The following is a 19,977-nucleotide window of genomic DNA, read 5'->3' as shown; positions in this document are numbered from 1 at the left end:
CTTTTGCTCTTTGTGGCCTTATAGTAAACATTTTCCCTTTTTTATATCGTGATGAGGAGAAGCCTCCAAAAGGGACACAGGCAACAGTAAACCTCTAATTAGCAGAAAAAGGATGTCTAGAACCTCCATCTGCTAATAATGATCGCTAACTGCTGCTCTCTCTCCTTGTGCAGGGTGGCTGGTCTGGTCTCCGCCCCCCTCCTATAGGAGCCTGCTGGGCCCCTCCCTCAACTCTGCACTATGTACAGCACAGCGATGATGTCATTGCTGCTTTTACACAGTCCTATCTGGGCTTGCCAAGACATTTAGTGCACACAGTGTGGATTTATATCTTTTGTGGCTATGGGCGAATATATTAAAAAAAAGTATTTGTCCCTGGATTTCAGCTTTAAGTCACAACTGGATACTTTTTACAGATGGAATTGAAAATAATGCAAGGTCCAGTTTAAATAAATGGTGACTGATGATTTCCACTGGTGTCACTGTATATATGCAGTGCCTTGAAATAGTATTCATACCCCTTGAAATTTTCCACATTTTGTCATGTTACAACCCAAAACGTAAATGTATTTTATTGGGATTTTATGTGATAGACCAACACAAAGTGGCACAATTGTGAAGTGGAAGGAAAATGATAAATGGTTTTCTACATTTTTTACAAATAAATATGTGAAAAGTGTGGGGTACATTTGTATTCAGCCCCCGGGAGTCAATACTTTGTAGAACCTCCTTTCCCTGCAATTACAGCTGCAAGTCTATTTGGGGATGTCTCTACCAGCTTTGCACATCTAGAGAGTGACATTTTTGCCCATTCTTCTTTGCAAAATATCTCAAGCTCTGTCATATTGGATGGAGAGCGTCTGTGAATAGCAATTTTCAAGTCTTGCCACAGATTCTCAGTTGGATTTAGGTCTGGACTTTGACTGGGTCATTCTAACACACAAATATGCTTTGATGTAAACCATTCCATTGTAGCTCTGGCTGTATGTTTAGAGTCGTTGTCCTGCTGGAAGGTGAACCTCTGACCCAGTCTCAAGTCTTTTGCAGACTCTAACAGGTTTTCTTCTAAGATTGCCCTGTATTTCGCTCCATCCATTTTCCTATCAACTCTGACCAGCTTCCCTGTCCCTGCTGAAGAAAAGCATCCCTACAACATGATGCTGCCACCACCATGTTTCACAGTGGGGATGGTGCGTTCAGGGCGACGTGCAGTGTTAGTTTTCCACCACACATAGAGTTTTGCTTTTGGTCTCATCTGACCTGAGCACCTTCTTCCACATGTTTGCTGTCTCCCTCACATGGCTTTTCGCAAACTGAAAATGGGACTTCTTATGTATTTCTTTCCACAATGGCTTTCTTCTTGCCACTCTTCCATAAAGACCAGATTTGTGGAGAGCACGACTAATAGTTGTCCTGTGGACAGATTCTCCCACCTGAGCTGTGGATCTCTGCAGCTCCTCCAGAGTTACCATGGGCCTTTTGGCTGCTTCTCTGATTAATGCTCTCCTTGCTCGGCCCGTCAGTTTAGGTAGACGGCCATGTCTTGGTAGGTTTGCAGTTGTGTCATACTCTTTCCATTCTCGGATGATGGATTGAACAGTGCTCCGTGAGATGTTCAAAGCTTGGGATATTTTTTTATGACCTAACCCTGCTTTAAACTTCTCCACAACTTTATCCCTGACGTGTCTGGTGTGTTCCTTGGCCTTCATGAATCTGTTTGTTCACTATGGTTCTCTAACAAACCTCTGAAGGCTTTACAGAACAGCTGTATTTATACTGAGATTAAATTACACACACAGGTAGACTCTATTTACTAATTCGCTGACTTCTGAAGGCAATTGGTTCCACAAGATTTTAGTTAGGAGTGACAGAGTAAAGGGGGCTGAATACAAATGCATGCCACACTTTTCAGATATTTATTTTTTTTAAATAAAAAAAAAAAACATTTGCCACTTTGTGTTGGTCTATCACATAAAACCCCAATTAAATACATTTAGGTTTTTGGCTGTAACATGGCAAAATGTAGAAAATTTCAAGGGGTATGAATACTTTTTCAAGGCACTGTGTGTATATGTATATATATATATATATATATATATATATATATATATATATATATATATATATATATATATATATATATATATATATCGGTATATGAGATGTGTATATAGAGAGGAAATGTTTTTGCCTGGAGTTCTGCCTAGAAGGCCGCTCCTACCCAAAGTCCAACCTCATCTTATATCTCTCATAAATATATCATGATGAGGATACCCCACAGTGGTCTGTGTCTCTGCCCATCCTACAAGGCCAAAACAAAAACATAGGAACTTTTTCACAGCTGGGCTTTTTGATTCTTTTTTTTTTTTATTCTCTAGCAATCATGGGCAGCCCATTGGCAGGGACAGCCAGACAACCCAGGAAATGGCCTTGAGGATATCTCCCTGAGAGCTCTAAAAGCCACAAACTGAGCTTAACTATTTTGGGTTGGAAAAGCCATTTGGCGTTAGTCTTCCCCCCTACATGCCGTACTCTGTTTCCCCCTCTTTCAGTGCATATCAAGATTTCTAGCATCCAAAAATGTGTAAAAATATAACTGTGAAAAAAAAAAGCAACGAAAGTAGACCTCTGTCAATATACGACTTTATGTAACCACCAACTCTCCACATGACCGCCATCTTGTTCCAGGTTCATGTTGTGGAAGCAGCGTGTTCTCTTGTACAAAAGTATATATATATATGTATATATATTTATCTAGATTTCTGTGTTTTTTTGGGGGGGGAAAAATAGAGGAATGGCAGAGACTGTATGAAGATTTGCTGTTCTGCAAGCACCAACGTGCACTAGATATCTTAATGGCCACCCAGCCTTAAGTCTTCCCCTTCCTGCAAATTCTCATTTAAAGCAAAAAAGAAAAAAAAATTGGTGGTCCAGAAGCAGTGAGAGTGGTGCAGGCAGGTGGCAGAAAGGAAAATTCTAGCGGACACTTAAAATAGAAATGGTTTAAATTCTTTTTTTTTTTTTTTGTGTATATATATATATATATATATATATATATATATATATATATATATATATTTACCTTTTTCATTTTTTTTCTGCTTTTGTCCTTTTTTTTTTTTTCCTCCAAATATAATGAAATATATTGCACTCTTGTTGCATCCCACTAACTACATGGGGCGGGTAATTATCACAGTAAACTAGCAGAGAGCCATCCGTCCCTTGCAGCGGAGCGCCGGATGTCTTCTGACTGGCGAAATTCGCTTTCTTAGTCTGTGCTCATCGAAGGCTCCAATAAAAAAAATGTTGTCTACCCTGAATGTTGTGTCGTAATGCATCTTATGTCGTAACGTCTACAGTTTCTACCGATGGTCATCTGTGTCTTTCCCATTTGCATCAGCTGAATCCAACAGTATCTATCTGGTCATTGGCCATCCAGTTGGCTCAGCTGAATCCAACAGTATCTATCAATAATCATCGGCCATCCCGTTGGGTCAGCTGAATCCTACAGTATCTATCGATGGTCATTGGTGTCCATTCCATTGGGTCTACTGAATGCTACAGTCATCCTTGTCCATCCTGTTGGGTCAGCTGAATCCTACAGTATTTGTCGATGGTATGGTCATCCTTGTCCATCCCGTTGGGTCAGCTGAATTCTACTATATCTTTCGATGGTATGGTCATCCTTGTCCATCCTGTTGGGTCAGCTGAATCCTACAGTATCTATCGATGGTTATCTTTGTCCATCCAGTTGGGCCTGCTGAATCCTACAGTATCTATTAATGGCCATCCTTGTCTTTCTTGTTGAGTCAGCTGAATCCTACAGTGTCTATGGATGGTAATCCTTTTCCATACTGTTGGTCAGTTGAATCCTTCACTATCTATCAATGCTCATCCTTCTCCATCCCATTGGGTCAGCTGAATCCTACAGTATCTACCGATGACCATCAGTGTCCATCCCATTGAGTCTACTGAATACAGCATCTCGAATATCTTTCTAAGACCATCGGTCTTTATACGTGTAGATCGGTCAGACGTCAAGCAGAAACGTTTTAAAAAAGGCAACTTTAGAGATAAAAGAAAGTGTAAAATATACTGTCTCTTCACGTTTGTTTTCCTGGTGTTTTTAGGGTAAGCACTGGAGAAATACCTCCAGGTTTGGTGGCATAAGTCTGCTTGGACTTCATGGTGGGTTGTCTGGGCTGATAGCTGCTTGACCGTACAATGGGCTTATCAAGAGTTCTCCACCACTTGGTGGGGCAGAGTGACGGATGAGCCATTGATGAAGGAGCCTTGTTTGTCTCGTCCTTTCAGGAAAAACGTGAGAAGCTCGCCTTTGCCTTTCACGTAAATCGGACCCCTCCTCACGAATCGGAAACCGTACTCCTTGAGGATGTCGTGTGTATCTTCAACAACCTGCAAGTAAGTAGAACACGAAAAGTTAGAATCAGAGTTGTATCTATAGATCATGGGGCCACACAGCAAAATTTTAATTGGGCACCCCAGTGATTTCTCTCTGTGGAAATTGGCAGTGCCAACTGTAATTATATTGTTGTTGATCTTTATCAAGAACAGGCAGCATTACAACCTGAGGCAGATTGCACTGGGTCAGGGGTGTCAAGCTCAATTTCATTGCATCAGCATTATGGTTGCCCTCAAAGGGCCAGTTGTATCTGCAAGACTAGATGTCAAGAGCACCCCACCCCCCTTACATCAGATGTCAAGAGCCCTCCCTCCACTCTCCTAAGTCAAGATACCCCCACCCTCCCTTACATCATAGTGCATCCTGAAGAAGAAGGTGGGGAGGAGCTGGGAAGCAGAACGTGCAGGGTCTGGAGGATGACCAGAGGAGGGCTGGAGTCAGCTGCCGAAGTCTGCAGAATGCTGAGACCAGGGGAGGCGGAGACGAGGGGGTGCTGCGCATAGGATCTGTAGGAGGAGTTCTGGAGAGAAGTCCTTCTCTCTGCTGCCGACTGCTGAGACAAGGTGGGGGCGGAGACGAAGGGGGTTCCACAGCTGCAGGAGAGGTGCGAGGGCCACATAAAAAAACGGCCTGGCGGGCCAGAATCGGCCCGTGGGCCTTGTGTTTGACATATGTGCATTAGGCATACAGGGTAATACTGGCTAGTAGCTGTAGGAAGTTCTGAGGGCAATACATTTACACTGCTAACACAACAAACAAATGATGCTTACTACACAAAGAAAAGGGGATCTTTGACTAGAGATGATCCCGAGGACTCCTCCTGTGCGTCTGATGTCAGCTCTTCTAGACTGGAGACTACACAGGGGGTACAGGGCCAATGTTAACAGCAAACTTTCGAACTCTTAATCATACAGTACTGGATTGGGGCTATCTTCACATATTGTGTTTAATTTGCCTCAAAAGCCCCTGTAACGGTTCCCACTACTACCCTTAGGCCCCTTAGCAGCCACATGGTCTAATAAGGCTATGGTTACGCCATTGGTTAGAATACATAACTAATGGTAGAGCAGAAGAAGTACTTTGATTTGTTTTATTTGGGTAGTCTCCACAATGTAAAATAACTGGAAAGTCCAGTCAGAAGATGCAATGTAATTTATACAGCAGGCAGAGCGCTCTTTCAGTCGATCTGTGGGTAAAACAATATTTCACCTATATAGCAACATCCTTATATTCTATGCTTAACCACATCCAGTCCAGGCCAATTCTGACACTTCTCTCCGACATCTAAAAATCTGCATTTTTTTTTTTTGCTTGAAAATTACTTAGAACTCCCAAACCTTATATATATATTTTTTTTAAGCAGAGGTCATAGAGATTAAAATGGAGGGTGTTGCGTATTTTTATATTGCACGATATTTGCATTTGTTTAAACACAATTTTAATGGAAAAAATACACTTTAATGAATTTTAATGCACAAAAACACAATATAATGCCCAATTGTTTGCTAAAATATAAAAGATGATGTTATGCCAAGTAAATAGATACCAAACATGCCATTCTTTAAAATTACGTACACCCGTGGAACGGTACATAAAAATCTCCCAAGGTAAAGCGTTAAAAGCCATTACAGGTCGGGTTTAGAGTTACAAAGGAGGTCTGGTGCTAGAATTATTTCTCTCCATCTGACGTTCATGACAATATCTCACATGTGTGGTGTGATCGCTGTTTTACATATGTGTATAGGACTGACGTTCGTGTTCACCTTTATGCATGAGCACAGGGGGGGGACAGGGGCGTTTCAAATTTTTTAAAATGATTTATTTTATTTAAAAGATTTTTTTCACACTGTACTTTATTATGTATTTATTTTTTTAAACGTTATTGCCATCACAAGGCATAAACATCACTTATGATAGCATGGAGAGATCTGGGTCTAGTAGACTTTTCCTCTGGCCTCTAAAGCAGCCAATCAGACACAGACAAGTCTAATTGGGTGCTTGACTGGCCAGTAACAAGCCAGTAAACAAAGAACTGAAACCGGAAGTGATTAAATCCTCGTTACTTCCAATTTCTGACATCATAGAAGAGGAGCCGGGACTACTTCCATTCCTGACACTCTTCTCACTAAATGCAATGGAGGTGGTCGCATCCTTACAAGGCTCCCTAATCGGGAGCACCCGGTAAATGTGTGTGGGGGGGGGGGGCTTCCACCGCCTGTAAAAGTGATGAAGTGGCTGCTTTGCCGCTCCGATGATTTTTACTTTGTAGGGATACGCCAGGTGAAAAAAATTATATCCTGATGCAGCAATGACCAAGATATCACTGCTCCCATCCAAGGATGTATATGTCTGTACAGCAGACAGGAAGCGGTTAAAGTTTACCTAAACCCAAGAACAAAAATGTAATATATTGCAGGTTTCCAGTCCTTTGCAGTGCTGATTACATGAGTAGTTTCTTTCTTTTTTTTTCAGAACATTTTCTGCAAGTACAGAAAATATCTGTTGATCCTGCCAGAAATGCAGTGCCCTTGTCACTCCCTGTGAACTGAACTGATATTCCAAACAATGTTTTAAGCCTTCCCTGTTTTTCTGTGAACTACAGAACACCAGGCCTGGACTAGCCATAGGGCACACTGGCATTTGCCCGGTGGCCCGAAGCAGCATGTCCTGGTAGGAGCGGCCTGTTTGTGGCCGGACGGTACGTCGGGAGGTGGCTGCGGTCCAGATGGGCCTGATGCGGGCCGCAGTTGCCGTTCGCCTCCCACTGTTTGGCCATGCCTATGTCTCCTCTCCTGGCTCTCCCGATCCGCCGGCAGTGTCGCGCTGCTGGAGGTGGGACTGTGCAGGGGACATGGAGAGTGGGGGGAGGCACTGTGGTGGGGGGGCTGTGATTGCTGGGGGGCACTGTGTTTTAGGGGCTGCACTGTTGGGGGTAGGGGCACGTTAATCATTGTGGTGCCCCTTTGTAGTGTGGTCCCCTTTGTGGCATAGTGCCTCTTTGCGTTGCAGTGTGGGGGACCCAGCCACTGGAGAAATTGGCTGCTTGGCCTGGAATGCCCGGGCCTGTTTTTCTCCCAGTCCGGGTCTGCAGAACACCTTACCCCCACGTTATGCAGAGGAAAAGGTATTTGTAGTTCCAATCAGGGGTTGTCTTACTGTATCACCAGTTAAATGAAACCAACCAATCCAGTCACCACAACTAAGAACTGGTAAGGTGCAAAATATTACAATTTTGTTTTTAGGTTTGGATATACTTTAAATAGACCCTTTAATAAGTCACAAGTCTATGAGGAAAAATGTAAGGCCATTCCATTCTGCTTTAAATGTGGACCATGTTGTAAACCAAACTATTTTGCACTCCCGGCCATCTACAACCTAAACTGTTATGTACAGTTTTGCCATCCTATCTATCAGTACTGCAAGTACCTGAGGTTAGATGCAGTAGCAAGCCAGGTGAATACCGACCAAAGCTGAGAGCTTTGTCCAGGTGGTGCCATTGACTGGCTAGCTTTTCCAGAATGTCATCTAATCACATAACCCATGTGACCAGCAACAGCGGCTGTTTTTAGGCCAGTATAGGATGGTATGGCTGTGCTTATAACACAAGTTTCCCAAATCATCCCTCAAGACAATGAGTTTGAACCCACTCATTGTCTCAGCTGGGTCCTGCTCAGTAGGTCTGTCATGACATTTTCCTTTCCTCTGATGTGGGGTTACTAATTGGAGTTAGTCAAACAAAAGGCTTTTCTCATGGAAGAGGAAATGCCCAAGATTTCAGTCCTGGCAAGGTGGAGACCAAATATTGACACACACTCAATGAGGAAAGCTATGCCCATTATAGGCAGCAGGATGTCAAGGATCCTTGGAGTTGTCTGAGCTCAAGCTCATTGAACTAGTGTTTAAAAATTGGAATGGGCTCAAATAAAGCTTAGACAAGCCACTCCAGATAACCATTGAGGTTAAGCACCAACTGAGATAGTGAATGAAGGTAGACCACCTCAGTCAAGGGAGGCTGTGGTGTTACCCTACTCAGGAGTGTCCAAGATTTTAGTCCTGGCAAGGTGAGCCTAATGTTGACACATTCTCAATAAGGAAAGCTATGTCCATTATGGGCAGCATGACATCAATGATCCCTGGGGTGGTCTGGGCTCAAGCTCATTTTAGACCATCCCAGGAACTAATATTTGAAAACTGTAATGTGTTAAAACAGAGCTTAGACAAGCAACTCCAGAAAACTGACTGAGATGGTGGATGAAGGTGGACCACCTGAGTCAATGGAGGCTGTGGTGTTACCCTACTCAGGAGGAAGTGTCCAAGATTTCAGTTCTGGCAAGGTGGGCCTAATATTGACATGCTCTCAATAAGAAAAGCTATGGCCAGCATGACATCAATGATCCCTGGAGTGGTCTGGGCTAAAGCTCATTTTAGACGACCCCAGGAACTAGCATTTAAAAATTGGAATGGGCTCAAGCAGAGCTTAGACAAGCCACTCCAGATAACCAAGGAGCTACAGCACTAACTGAGATGGTGGATGAAAGTAGACCACCTCAGTTAATGGAGGCTGTGGTGTTACCCTACTCAGGAGGAAGTGTCCAAGATTTCAGTCCTGGCAAGGTGGGGGCCCAATGTAGACACACTCTCAATAAGGAAAGCGATCTCCATTATGGGCAACATGACATCAACAATCCCTGGAGTGGTCTGGGCTCAAGCTCATTTTAGACAGACCACCCTGGGAACTAATATTTGAAGATTGGAATGGGATCAAACAGAGCTTAGACAAGCAAATCCAGATAACTGACTGAGATTGTAGATGAAGGTAGACCACCTCAGTCAAGGGAGGCTGTGGTGTTACCCTACGCAGGAGGAAGTGTCCAAGATTTCAGTTCTGACAAGGTGGGCCTAATGTTGGCATGCTCTCAATAAGGAAAGCTATGTCCACTATGGCCAGAATGACATCAACCATACTTGGAGTGGTCTGGGCTCAAGCTCATTTTAGACCACCTCGGGAACCAAGGAGATGCAGCACTGACTGAGATGGTGGATGAAGCTAGACCACCTCAGTCAATGGAGGCTGTGGTGTTATCCTACTCAGGAGATAGTGTCCAAGATTTCAGACCTGGCAAAGTGGGCCTAATGTTGACACACTCTACATAGGGAAAGCTATGTCCATTATGGGCAGCATTACATGAACAATCCCTGGAGTGGTCTGGACTCAAGCTCATTTTAGATCACCCCAGGAACTAGTATCTGAAGACTGGAATGGGCTGAAACAGAGCTTAGACAAGCAACTCCAGATAACTGACTGAAATGGTGGATGAAGGTAGACCACCTCAGTCAATGGAGGCTGTGGTGTTACCCTACCCAGGAGGAAGTGCCCAAGATTTCAGTCCTGGCAGGGTAGGTCTAATGTTGATACACTTCCAATAGGGAAAGCTACTATATGTCCATGAAGGGCAGCACGGCATCAATGATCCCTGGAGTGGTCTGGGATCAAGCTCATTGCTTGATCCCAGACCACCTCAGGGCTTAGTCTTTCAAAATTGGAACATTACGAGAGTTTCGTATCCAAATTGCCAAGAGGGGACCAAGTCCAAGACTGTTTGAAAAATAGTCAAGTTAATTACAAGTTAATTATTAGCACATGGTTGGAAGAAATATTGGCCTCTATCTCAGCTAACAAGATCACAGGAAAATGAAATGCTTCTGAGACCTCCTGAGCAGGAACCAACTTGGACAAAAAGAACAGGTTCAAACTCGTCCTAGAGGATTAATGGAAAAAGAGTCGTCAGGTAATATTTAAAGGTTTTCTTGGCTGCTCCCCCTGTAGATAGCTGAAAGGGATGTACAATAGCCCACCTTTGTATCATGGTTTATTTCCACTTAAATAATTACCAACTTGTACTGTAAGACTTTGATAATGTAACAACATTATCTGTACGACTAATCCGCTTATTGTGTATATCAGCATTTGAATGAAACCCAAATTTGGCTATTACAATTATCCAGGCATCAATTTGCAATATGAGGGGAGTAGTCCTTCATCGATGTGTTTCACAGTCTACGAGGATTGGGAAAGGCTAACATTTCAACAATGACCTTCCAAATACCACAATGGGGGGGGGGGGGGCAACCCAGTCAATGGTGAGGGCATTCGGGGGAACACAACAAGTTTCTGTCCTGGAAGCTGGAAGTTCCATTCCAAACATGAGCATCTTTGCTGGAACCTGATGGCATGGACATTGTCATTATAGTGCATTTTGGGCTGTCGATTAATAGAGGCTGGAGTTAGAAATGCTATTTGCTTCCTGATACCAAAGACACCCTTAATGCTGCTTGGACTGTTTATAAAATGGTTCTAGCCATACCTGTATATTTCCCATGACTCCGGTGGATTCCATTCTGCTGGCCACATTCACTGTATTCCCCCAAATGTCATAATGTGGCTTGCGAGCTCCGATCACACCAGCCAAGACTCCCCCTTTGTTCAGTCCTGCCATAAGAAAAATTAGATTTTTGGGTTTTTTTTTGTGTGTAGATCTTTAAGTATTTATTCTGCCCTGCACTGGTCACATTCAACAAAACAGCAATGCTTCCAAATACTTTCAAGTAGAGCTACAAGTGCACCTACAGTGCTGCACAGACCTATGTCTTTCTATAGAGTCAAGTTTTATGATTACTGAGAATATAGCCAGTGCAATTTAGCTTCATCACTCACATCAGCTTCCAATACTAAAATGTTGTGTCCGTGAAGAGATAACAGAGTATACTATATGGTGACCTGGGACTGGTCTCAGAGAAAACCCAGGGGACCCATTATTTGTTGGAACAAAACTAACACCTAATGGGACGTTTTATTCTGGTTGCCCAGGTCAACGCTGACTCTTAATATTTAAAACAAATGTGCCAGTAGTTAGGTATTAGAGCACTACTAGGATATGTCATTGAGGTCAGGGATCTTTGCAGGCCACCCAAGTTCCTCAAACTCATTAAACCATGTCTTTATGGATCTGGCTTTGTCCACAAGGGCAGCACAATCATGCTGGAACAAAAGATGATCTTCTCCAAACTATTACCACAAGGTTGGAAGAGCACCATGGTCTACAATATGTCTTTGTATACTGATCTCCCGCAGCCCCTTTGCAGCCACTTTCTGTCCACAGAGACTTAAGCGATGGCTGCATGGCAGTTCTGGGGACAAGTTTTTTGATGTACATCATGCCTAAGTAATGTGCATTTAAATGACCACTTGTAGTCTCCATTGGAAGCCCAGGTGACAGGGTGACAATTGGGAGAGAGGGCTGCAGCGTTGTCACCCTATAGCAGGAAGTGCCTGAGCAAGGTGGGATCACCCAATATGATTTTAATAAAAGCTGCAGATTTTAAAATATTGAAAGGTTGATTCAGGGAATATCTGATTGCCTCCTGGGAGATCAGGAAGGGTTTTTTTTTCCCCTGCTGGAGCAAATTGGATTATGCATTGCTGTTTTTTTTTTGCTTTCCTCTGGATTAGCTGTGGGTATAGGATTGTGTATATAGGATTGTATAATTTTTTTTGTTCCTTTTATTGGTTGAACTAGATGGACTTGTGTCTTTTTTCAACTAGACTAGCTATGTAAATTTGAAAATTATTTTTTAAACTACTTAAAAAAGAAAAATCTTATATTACATTTTTAGTGATTGGGGTTAGAGCTACTTTAAGCTCATGTAAAGACACATCTCCAGGAATATTAACACAAGACGCTTGACTGAAAGTACACCAATCAGCATAAATATGGGACCTGACATACTGTACCTTGACATACTGTGCCTTGGCATGGAAGCATGTCATAATCTAAAATGGCCACAAGATGGCAACAGTTTGTAAAAAAAAAAAAAAACCTCTAGAGCAGAACCGAAGTTGTACCTATAGGTAACCTATAATAAGGCTTACCTATAGGTACTGTAAATATCTCCTAAACGTCAGCCATTTAGGAGAGATTTACCTTGTAGTGCACCAATAATGTAATCGGCGCATGCACTGTAAAGAAGCGGCCCTCCGTGCAAGTGCCCCGGAAGGAAGAGGGGTGAAGATGGATGCGGCCACCAGCGGGGACAGCACGGGCTTCCATTGCAGGCAAGTGGCACATAATGGGTTAGTATGCGATGAATACTAGCCCATTATACTTTTACTTTGCAGAGGAAAAAAGAGGAAGTAAATCCCATCAGGGTTTACTCCCTCTTTAACCAGGGTGCCTCGCAGTTCACAGAATGAGGCAGAATAGGAAATATGCAGTGCAAAGAATGAGGTAGTGTGGAATAGAGAATGTAGAGCACAGTGTAAAGAATAAGGCGATATGAAATAGGGAATGTGCAGCACATTCCTGGGGTGTGGAATAAGAAATGTACAAAGCAGCACAGTGTACAGAATGATGGGGTGTGGAATAAGAAATGTACAAAGCAGCACAGGGTACAGAATGATGAGGTGTGGAAAAGAGAATGTACAAAGCAGCACAGTGTACAGAATGATGAGGTGTGGAAAAGAGAATGTACAGTGCAGTGTACAGAATGATGAGGTGTGGAATAGGGTTTGTACAAAGCAACACAGTGTACAGGGTGATGGGGTATGAAATTGGGACCATAAAGTGTAATTTCTTTTTTTTTTTTTTTTTTGCTGGTAAATTGGCTGGGAATACATTTTGTTTGCTCTGCGATGTTTTTAAGCTAAAGAATACCCTGTGATCCTGCCAAAAATTCAATGATGTTTTAAATCAGTCAGACCTGACTGGTAGACTGAATGCATTGAGAGGGATGTTCAAGCGCAATCACTGTGCAGCACTACTAAGCAGGAAGCAGAACCTTCATTTGTAACAATCAGTATGGCTGCCCCGGGTATGAATAGGCCGTAACATGTTTTTTTTTATAAACATTGGCACCCACTGGTAAAATTATTTCTAATGTAACTTTGCTGTGTATATCTAAAACAAATATATTAAGTACTCACCAATCCTCAGCATGAAGTTGTTGAACGACTGGTAATTAATATTCATCAATGTCACCTTCATGGCCAAGGCGAAGTCCGCCAGGTCTGCCAGGTGCTGCCAGCGCTCTTTATCCGAGATTTCCTCCTTCTGCAAAAGCAAATGAAATGGAGGTTTCATGTTAGAGATCCCTACATCGCATCCCCCCCCCCCCCCACTGAGTATCATGATCCCAGTCAGGGGGTAAAGAAGGATTAACATACTCCACCTACTGTGTCCATCGGGTTTGCCAAAGTCAAGGAACTCATGGTAATGGAGGACTTTAATGCCTCTTTAAAAAATACAGGAGGAAAATTTCAAAACAACTACTACTTACTCCTATGAGGCTCTTCAAACCCAATTCATCTGGACAGTGGCATAGGGTGGGTTGCCAGTGCCCAGGGGAAGGCAAATATTGCACCCCCTAACCCATGGTGGTGATACATAGTAGGAAAATCTGTGTCTTAACTGAGGTCCCCTGCATGCCTTGCTTTCTCATCTACTTGTAGTGGTGCCTCCTGTGGCCCTCTGCCACCCCTGGAGAGACTGTAAGCCGTTGCCTAGCTGGTTGCACCCTAACACAGGGTGGCCCTTGACCCTGTTTAAGTGTGATCTAGGGTGAGAAGGTGCTGAATACAAGTCCAGTCTTTAGTGTCCTCCTGTAGTCAGGGTACTGGGTGACAATGTGGTAGATCTGGAGTCTGGGGTGGCCTCAGGAAGATCCAGGGTATATACCAATATCCTTATCTCAAAGGTAACCAACGTACATGGTGGCAGCCAGTTGCCAGGTATTTGCATACTGCACTCTTATCCTCTGCACTATGCTCCTTTCCAGCTCTGCTCCTGGATGGCTCTGACTCCTAGACATGTTACTCCATTTGACGCCACTCACTGTGTACAAGCAGTAGTAAAAACACACCAATGGGAAGTGACATCAGCTCCCCAATGGAGCCCTCAAAGGATGCTTTTTATTTTTTATTTATTATTACTGCTTTTTTTTCTTTTTTCACGCCCCTAAGAATTTTGGGTACCAAGGCAACAACCCCTATGGCCCCACTGAATCTGAGCACAATCATATACCTTCTGAATCATTAATGAACTGATACCACGTTCAGGATATGGTGTCAGGAAAGGTCAGCATCTGCTGGACATGTGGGCCCCCAGCCCTTTCTTCCTACCCACCCGGCCTCCCCTTCTACCTAACCCTCAACCCCTTTTTCTCTGCTCACACTACACAACAATATACTGTATGTATATATCCCACAAAGGAGCCCTTACACCCATAACACCCTCATAGATATCTGATACTACCTTCTAGCTTTCCCATTCCATTTCTTAAACATCGTTCTGAGCAATACAGGGTGGATGAGTTACCCACCACTGTTTTCACCCTATTCGTCCGTTGCTATCCTCTGTTTTCCACACTGAGTGTAATGCCGCATACACACGGTCGGATTTTCCGACAGGAAATGTTGGATGTGAGCTACTTTCCGACTGTGTGTATGCTCCATCGAACATTTGCTGTCGGACTTTCCGCCAACAAATGTTTGCTAGCAGGTTCTCAAATTTTCCGCCAACAAATCTTTGTTGTCGGAAAGTGTCCGATTGTGTGTACACAAGTCTGTCGCACAAAAGTTCACGCATGTTCGGAATCAAGCAGAAGGAGCCGCACTGGCTATTGAACTTCCTTTTTCTTGGCTCGTCGTACATCTTGTACGTCACCGCGTTCACACGTTCGGAATTGTTGGCCAACATTTGTGTGACCGTGTGTATGCAAGACAAGCTTGAGCCAACAACCTTTGAACAAAAATTCACGGTTTTGTTGGCGGAAAGTCCGATCGTGTGTACAGGGCATTGGCATTAACATTTCTTTACCCACTGTTGCATTAAAACTGTTGACTTGGTGTTACTTTTGATATTGTTTGATAATTGATGAAATGTGTGTGTAATGGTTTTATTTCAAGTATTCTTGAAACCCTTATAATTTAAAGAAAAACGGCTAGGCTTCCTTAGTTCCCTGCAAAGCTGCCCATACAAATTACATTCTTATTGTACAATTTTTGTACAGTCTCCTTTAGGTTACCTATGTAATATGATGATCTACCTAATCAATCTAGTCAATTTATAGGCAATGAGATAGGCCTTACACTACAACGTAGTTGGTAGATCTAATGGAGATTTTATAATCAGATCTAACATACGCAATCAGCTTCCTGCTCTAGATCAATAGAACATCTTTAGTTTTAACCAGCATGGCAAAGCAAATGGGAGGAGGGGAAGAGGTTCCAAGGCCACTCTTGGTTTCATCTGCAAGATTTTGGAGGGTGTCTGTGTAAATTTGTGCCCATTCAGTCAGAAGAACTTTTGTGAGGTCAGGCATTCCAATTCATCCCAAAGGTGTTCAGTAGGGTTGAGGTCAGGGCTCTGTGTAAGCCACTCCACACCAAACTGGTCAAACTATGTCTTTATGGAGCTAGCTTTGTACACAGGAGCCCAGTCATAGGTCTTCCCCAAACTGTTTCCACAAGGTTGGAAGAGAACTATTGTCTCCAATGTCCGCTAATGCTTTAACCTTACCATTGTCCTTCACTGGAAACACCTGAACCCTATCATCTGGAGGCCATCAATCATCTGGAAGTCATCTGTTGGCCACATAGGTAGGTGTGATGGTTAGGTATCCACAAACCTTTGCCAATATAGTGTATGTCATTATAATGCAGTAAAAAAACTAGGTGTACCATTGTTCAGCTGTCTTTAAAACCAACCTTTATGGTGTTGTTGAATCCATTTTGATTGGGGTCTGGAGTGACGCCGGATGCAGCCATGTAGGTGCTACCAATGGTCTTGATCTTGGTGATACAGCGAAACTGCGGCTCATCCAACAGCTGGAAACAAAGAGATTCCAAAAAATGATCTGCTTTCACAAGGAATGAATACTTTGCCAATATTACTGCACAAAAAGATTTTCCTGCAACTGGAAAAGTGATCGTACCGCATCAAAATCTGAGATGATCTCATTGAGGAATCTCAGACACTCGATACCGCCATTGTTGATGCTCTCCTCGGTGTAAAAGTCAGAGAAGTTTGGGATGGAAGCAAACATTACCCCGATCTCATCGTACGACTGGCTGTACAACTCCTGGAAGATATGCAGTGAAAATTCGATCAACTAAGTCCCTGTGTTTACATATAAGACATTTTAAAAATTGACAAAAAAATTTGGAGAAAGTAGTTGAGGGGGAGCAATCTTTTTTTTTTTAAACAACTTATTTTTATATTTTGCAGGTTTTCCCATTTAGTGGAAGATTAGAAGGCTGCATTACATCACTGATCCCCCGCTCCTCTACCTCTAGTGCTCTGGGTTATGGGCAAAAGCCCAATGGATGTTCTAAGTCAGGGGTCTCCAAACTTTCTAAGCAAAGTGCCAGTCTTTTAGGCTTTAGCGGGGACAGACTGTAGCCATTGGGAGTAGAAAATGACCCGGGTGTCAGTGCCCCATCATTGGTTTTATGCCAATGGAAGGAATAGTTCCCCATTGTTGATATCAATGAGAAGAATAGTGCCCGTTTCATAGTGTGTTCATTGGTTTCTGTTGTTGAAATAGAGCTTCAAGGACCAGATAAAGTCTAGCAAAGGGCCAAATCCGGCCCCCAGGCCGCAGTTTGGAGACCACCGTTCTAAGTCACTCTAGCTGGAGCTTACACAGGGTTTAGGAACCTACAAACGCCCAACCCACCATGACAGTACTTGGGCAAACACCTAGTGCTGCATCATGAAAGGAAAGAGGCAGAATCACATGTTCCAACTTAGCAGAAAAACGGGGCATTTCGAATCGCTCCAAGTAACAGAGCAACAGGGAGTGAACGAAAGACAAGTATAAGTATCAGAAGTGGTGCCCTGTATAGCCAAAGTACACTTTTGTTTTCCGGGACCTCAATATATCTGCTGCAGATGATCATCTGAAAAGCTGAATGTAATATGCTATAGATTATGATTGGGGCTCTTAGAGAACTATAAATTTGCACCCAAAATGTAAAAAATAGGATTTTTATAACAGCTTACCTGTAAAATCCCTTTCTTTGAAGTACATCACGGGACACAGAGCCATAGTAGTTACTATGTGGGTTATAGGCCACCTTCAGTTGATGGACACTGGCACAACCTAAGACAGGAAGTCCACTCCCTATATAACCCCTCCCACTACTGGGAGTACCACAGTTTTTGTAGCAAAGCAATACACGTGTATACCAGAAAGAAGGGAGGGACCTCTGTGTCCCGTGATGTACTTCAAAGAAAAAGATTTTACAGGTAAGCTGTTATAAAAATCCTATTTTCTTATCGTACATCACGGGACACAGAGCCGAAGTAGTTACTATGTGGGATGTCCCATAGCAATGCCAACTGAAGGGAGGGAGACACAAGTAGGGCATCATGAGACCAGAGGACTTATACTGCTGCCTGCAGCACACTGTGCCCAAAGGCGATATCCTCATGACCCTTTACATCTACTTGATAGAATCTGGTAAATGTATAGACTGAAGACCAAGTTGCGGCCCTGCAGATTCGAGCCATGGAGGCTTGGTGATGCACTGCCCAAGAAGTACTAACAGCCCTGGGGGGAGTGTGCTTTAATATGAAAATGTGGAACTTTTCTGCTTTAAACCATAAGCTTGAACAATAACTTGTCAAATCCATTTAGAAATAGTAGATTTCGATGCTGCCTGTCCTCTTTTAGGACCTTCAGGCAACACAAACAAAACATCTGTTTTGAGCAGTCACCTTCAAAGAGATTTTGACTGCTCTCACCACATCAAGAGAATGTAGTGACTTTTCTTCCGCAGAACGGGGTTCTGGGAAAAATTAAGGTAGAACAATATCCTGGTTTAAATGAAAACCTGACACTACCTTCGGTAGAAAATTAGGATGAGGACGCAATACAACCTTATCCTTGTGAATAATTAAATATGGCTCTTTACAAGAAAGAGCAGCCAACTCTGATACCCTTCTTGCAGAAGATATCAGAAAATCTAGTTTCCTTGTCAAAAGGACCAAGGGAATATGTCGTATTGGCTCAAAAGGCTGTTTCTGTAATGCTGACAGGACTAAATTCAAGTCCCAAGGGTTCAGGGGTGACCTAACCGGAGGATTAAGCCACATTACCCCCTGAATTAAGCTATGAACCAAAGAGTGTGAAGCAAGTGGTCACTGAAATAATACCGATAAGGCCGAAACCTGGCCCTTGATAGTACTCACGACCAGCTTTATTTCTAATCCCATCTGTAGAAAGTCAAGGATTCTGCCTATGACATACTTCCTGGGGTGCCAACCCCTGGATTCACACCAGGAGACATATGCCTTCCAGACTCTATAATATATGACTCTGAAGGCCGGGTTCCTTGCATTAACCAGAGTAGACACTACTGAACCTGACAACCCACTCTTCTTCAGAATGTGGGTCTCAATAGCCAAACCGTTAAATTTAGCGTTTGTAAAGCAGGATTGAATACTGGACCTTGCGAGAGAAGATCTGGCCGTGGTGGTAGGGTCCATGGGTCCCCTACCGCCATCTTTACGATCTCTGCATACCAAGATCTCCTGGGCCACAAGAATCACCGACTTCCCTTCCTGCTTGATCCTGCGAAGAAGTCCTGGACGCAGGCAGAATAGGAGGGAATGCGTAACTCAGTGATAATCGATTCCACGGGAATAGCAAGGCATATGTTCCGCATGCTACCGGATCCTTTGTTCTTGACACAAAGTTGTCTATTTCTTTGTTGAACCTGGACGCAAACAGATCTACATCTGGGATCCCCCATTCTTGACATATTGACAGGAAGATATCGGGGTGAAGGAACCATTCTCCTGGGAACAACTGCTGGCGATTCAAGTAGTCCGCCTGCCAATTTTCTATTCCTAGAATGAAGACTGCCGATAGGCAAAGCACATTGTTTTCTGCCCAAGATAGGATATGATTCACCTCTCTCTGGGCCGCACAACTTCTTGTGCCCCCTTGGAGATTGACATGGGCCATTGCTGTGGCATTGTCCGGTTGAATCCTGGCAGGACAATTCCGTAAACTGAACGTTCAGGCCCTCAGGACCAAGTGCTCTGCCTGAATTTCTAGAATGTTAATGGGCAAGGCCATTTCTGATCTGGGCCACTTCTCTTGGACAGTTGCCTCTTCCAGGACTGCTGCCTAACCCAAAAAAGGTTGGCATATGTTGTTATCACTTCCCAGGTAACTGAAGGAAGGATTTTCCCCTTTGCAGATTTTTGGTTATTAACCATAAACTGAGGCTTCGGCATACCTTTGGAGGCAGACACATTGGGAAATCTAGAGCTTGAACCCTTTTGTTCCAAGCCGATAGGATACTGTTTTGCAGCAGTCTCGAATGAAACTGAGCATAAGGAACGGCCTCGAATGAAGCCACCATCTTTCCCAACAACCTCATGCAAAGCTGAATAAAAGAATTCATCTTGCATAGACTACCTGAATCAGTTCCTTTATGGCGCTGATCTTTGCCTGGGGCAAGAATACCCTTTTCTCGGTGTATCTAT

The 19,977-nt window shown here is 43.4% G+C and overlaps 1 protein-coding gene across 1 annotated transcript in view; it reads right to left on the bottom strand.

The window, feature by feature from the left end:
- Positions 1 to 2,759: 2,759 nt before the first annotated feature.
- Positions 2,760 to 19,977, bottom strand: part of ADCY3 (adenylate cyclase 3) — a 175,011-nt gene continuing 157,793 nt past the window's right edge. The window contains exons 16-20 of the mRNA XM_073624847.1: positions 16,412 to 16,558; positions 16,185 to 16,304; positions 13,404 to 13,530; positions 10,789 to 10,913; positions 2,760 to 4,416 (exon numbers count right to left, since the gene is read on the bottom strand). Coding sequence (XP_073480948.1) covers positions 4,234 to 4,416; positions 10,789 to 10,913; positions 13,404 to 13,530; positions 16,185 to 16,304; positions 16,412 to 16,558 — 702 coding nt within the window. The 3' untranslated portion in view covers positions 2,760 to 4,233. The remainder of the gene's footprint in view (positions 4,417 to 10,788; positions 10,914 to 13,403; positions 13,531 to 16,184; positions 16,305 to 16,411; positions 16,559 to 19,977) is intronic.

Source organism: Aquarana catesbeiana, linkage group LG04, assembly GCF_042186555.1.
Source record: "Aquarana catesbeiana isolate 2022-GZ linkage group LG04, ASM4218655v1, whole genome shotgun sequence".
NCBI lineage: Eukaryota > Metazoa > Chordata > Amphibia > Anura > Ranidae > Aquarana > Aquarana catesbeiana.
The sequence above is the reverse complement of the archived record's forward strand: the minus strand, read 5'-3'. Positions and strand labels throughout refer to the sequence as shown.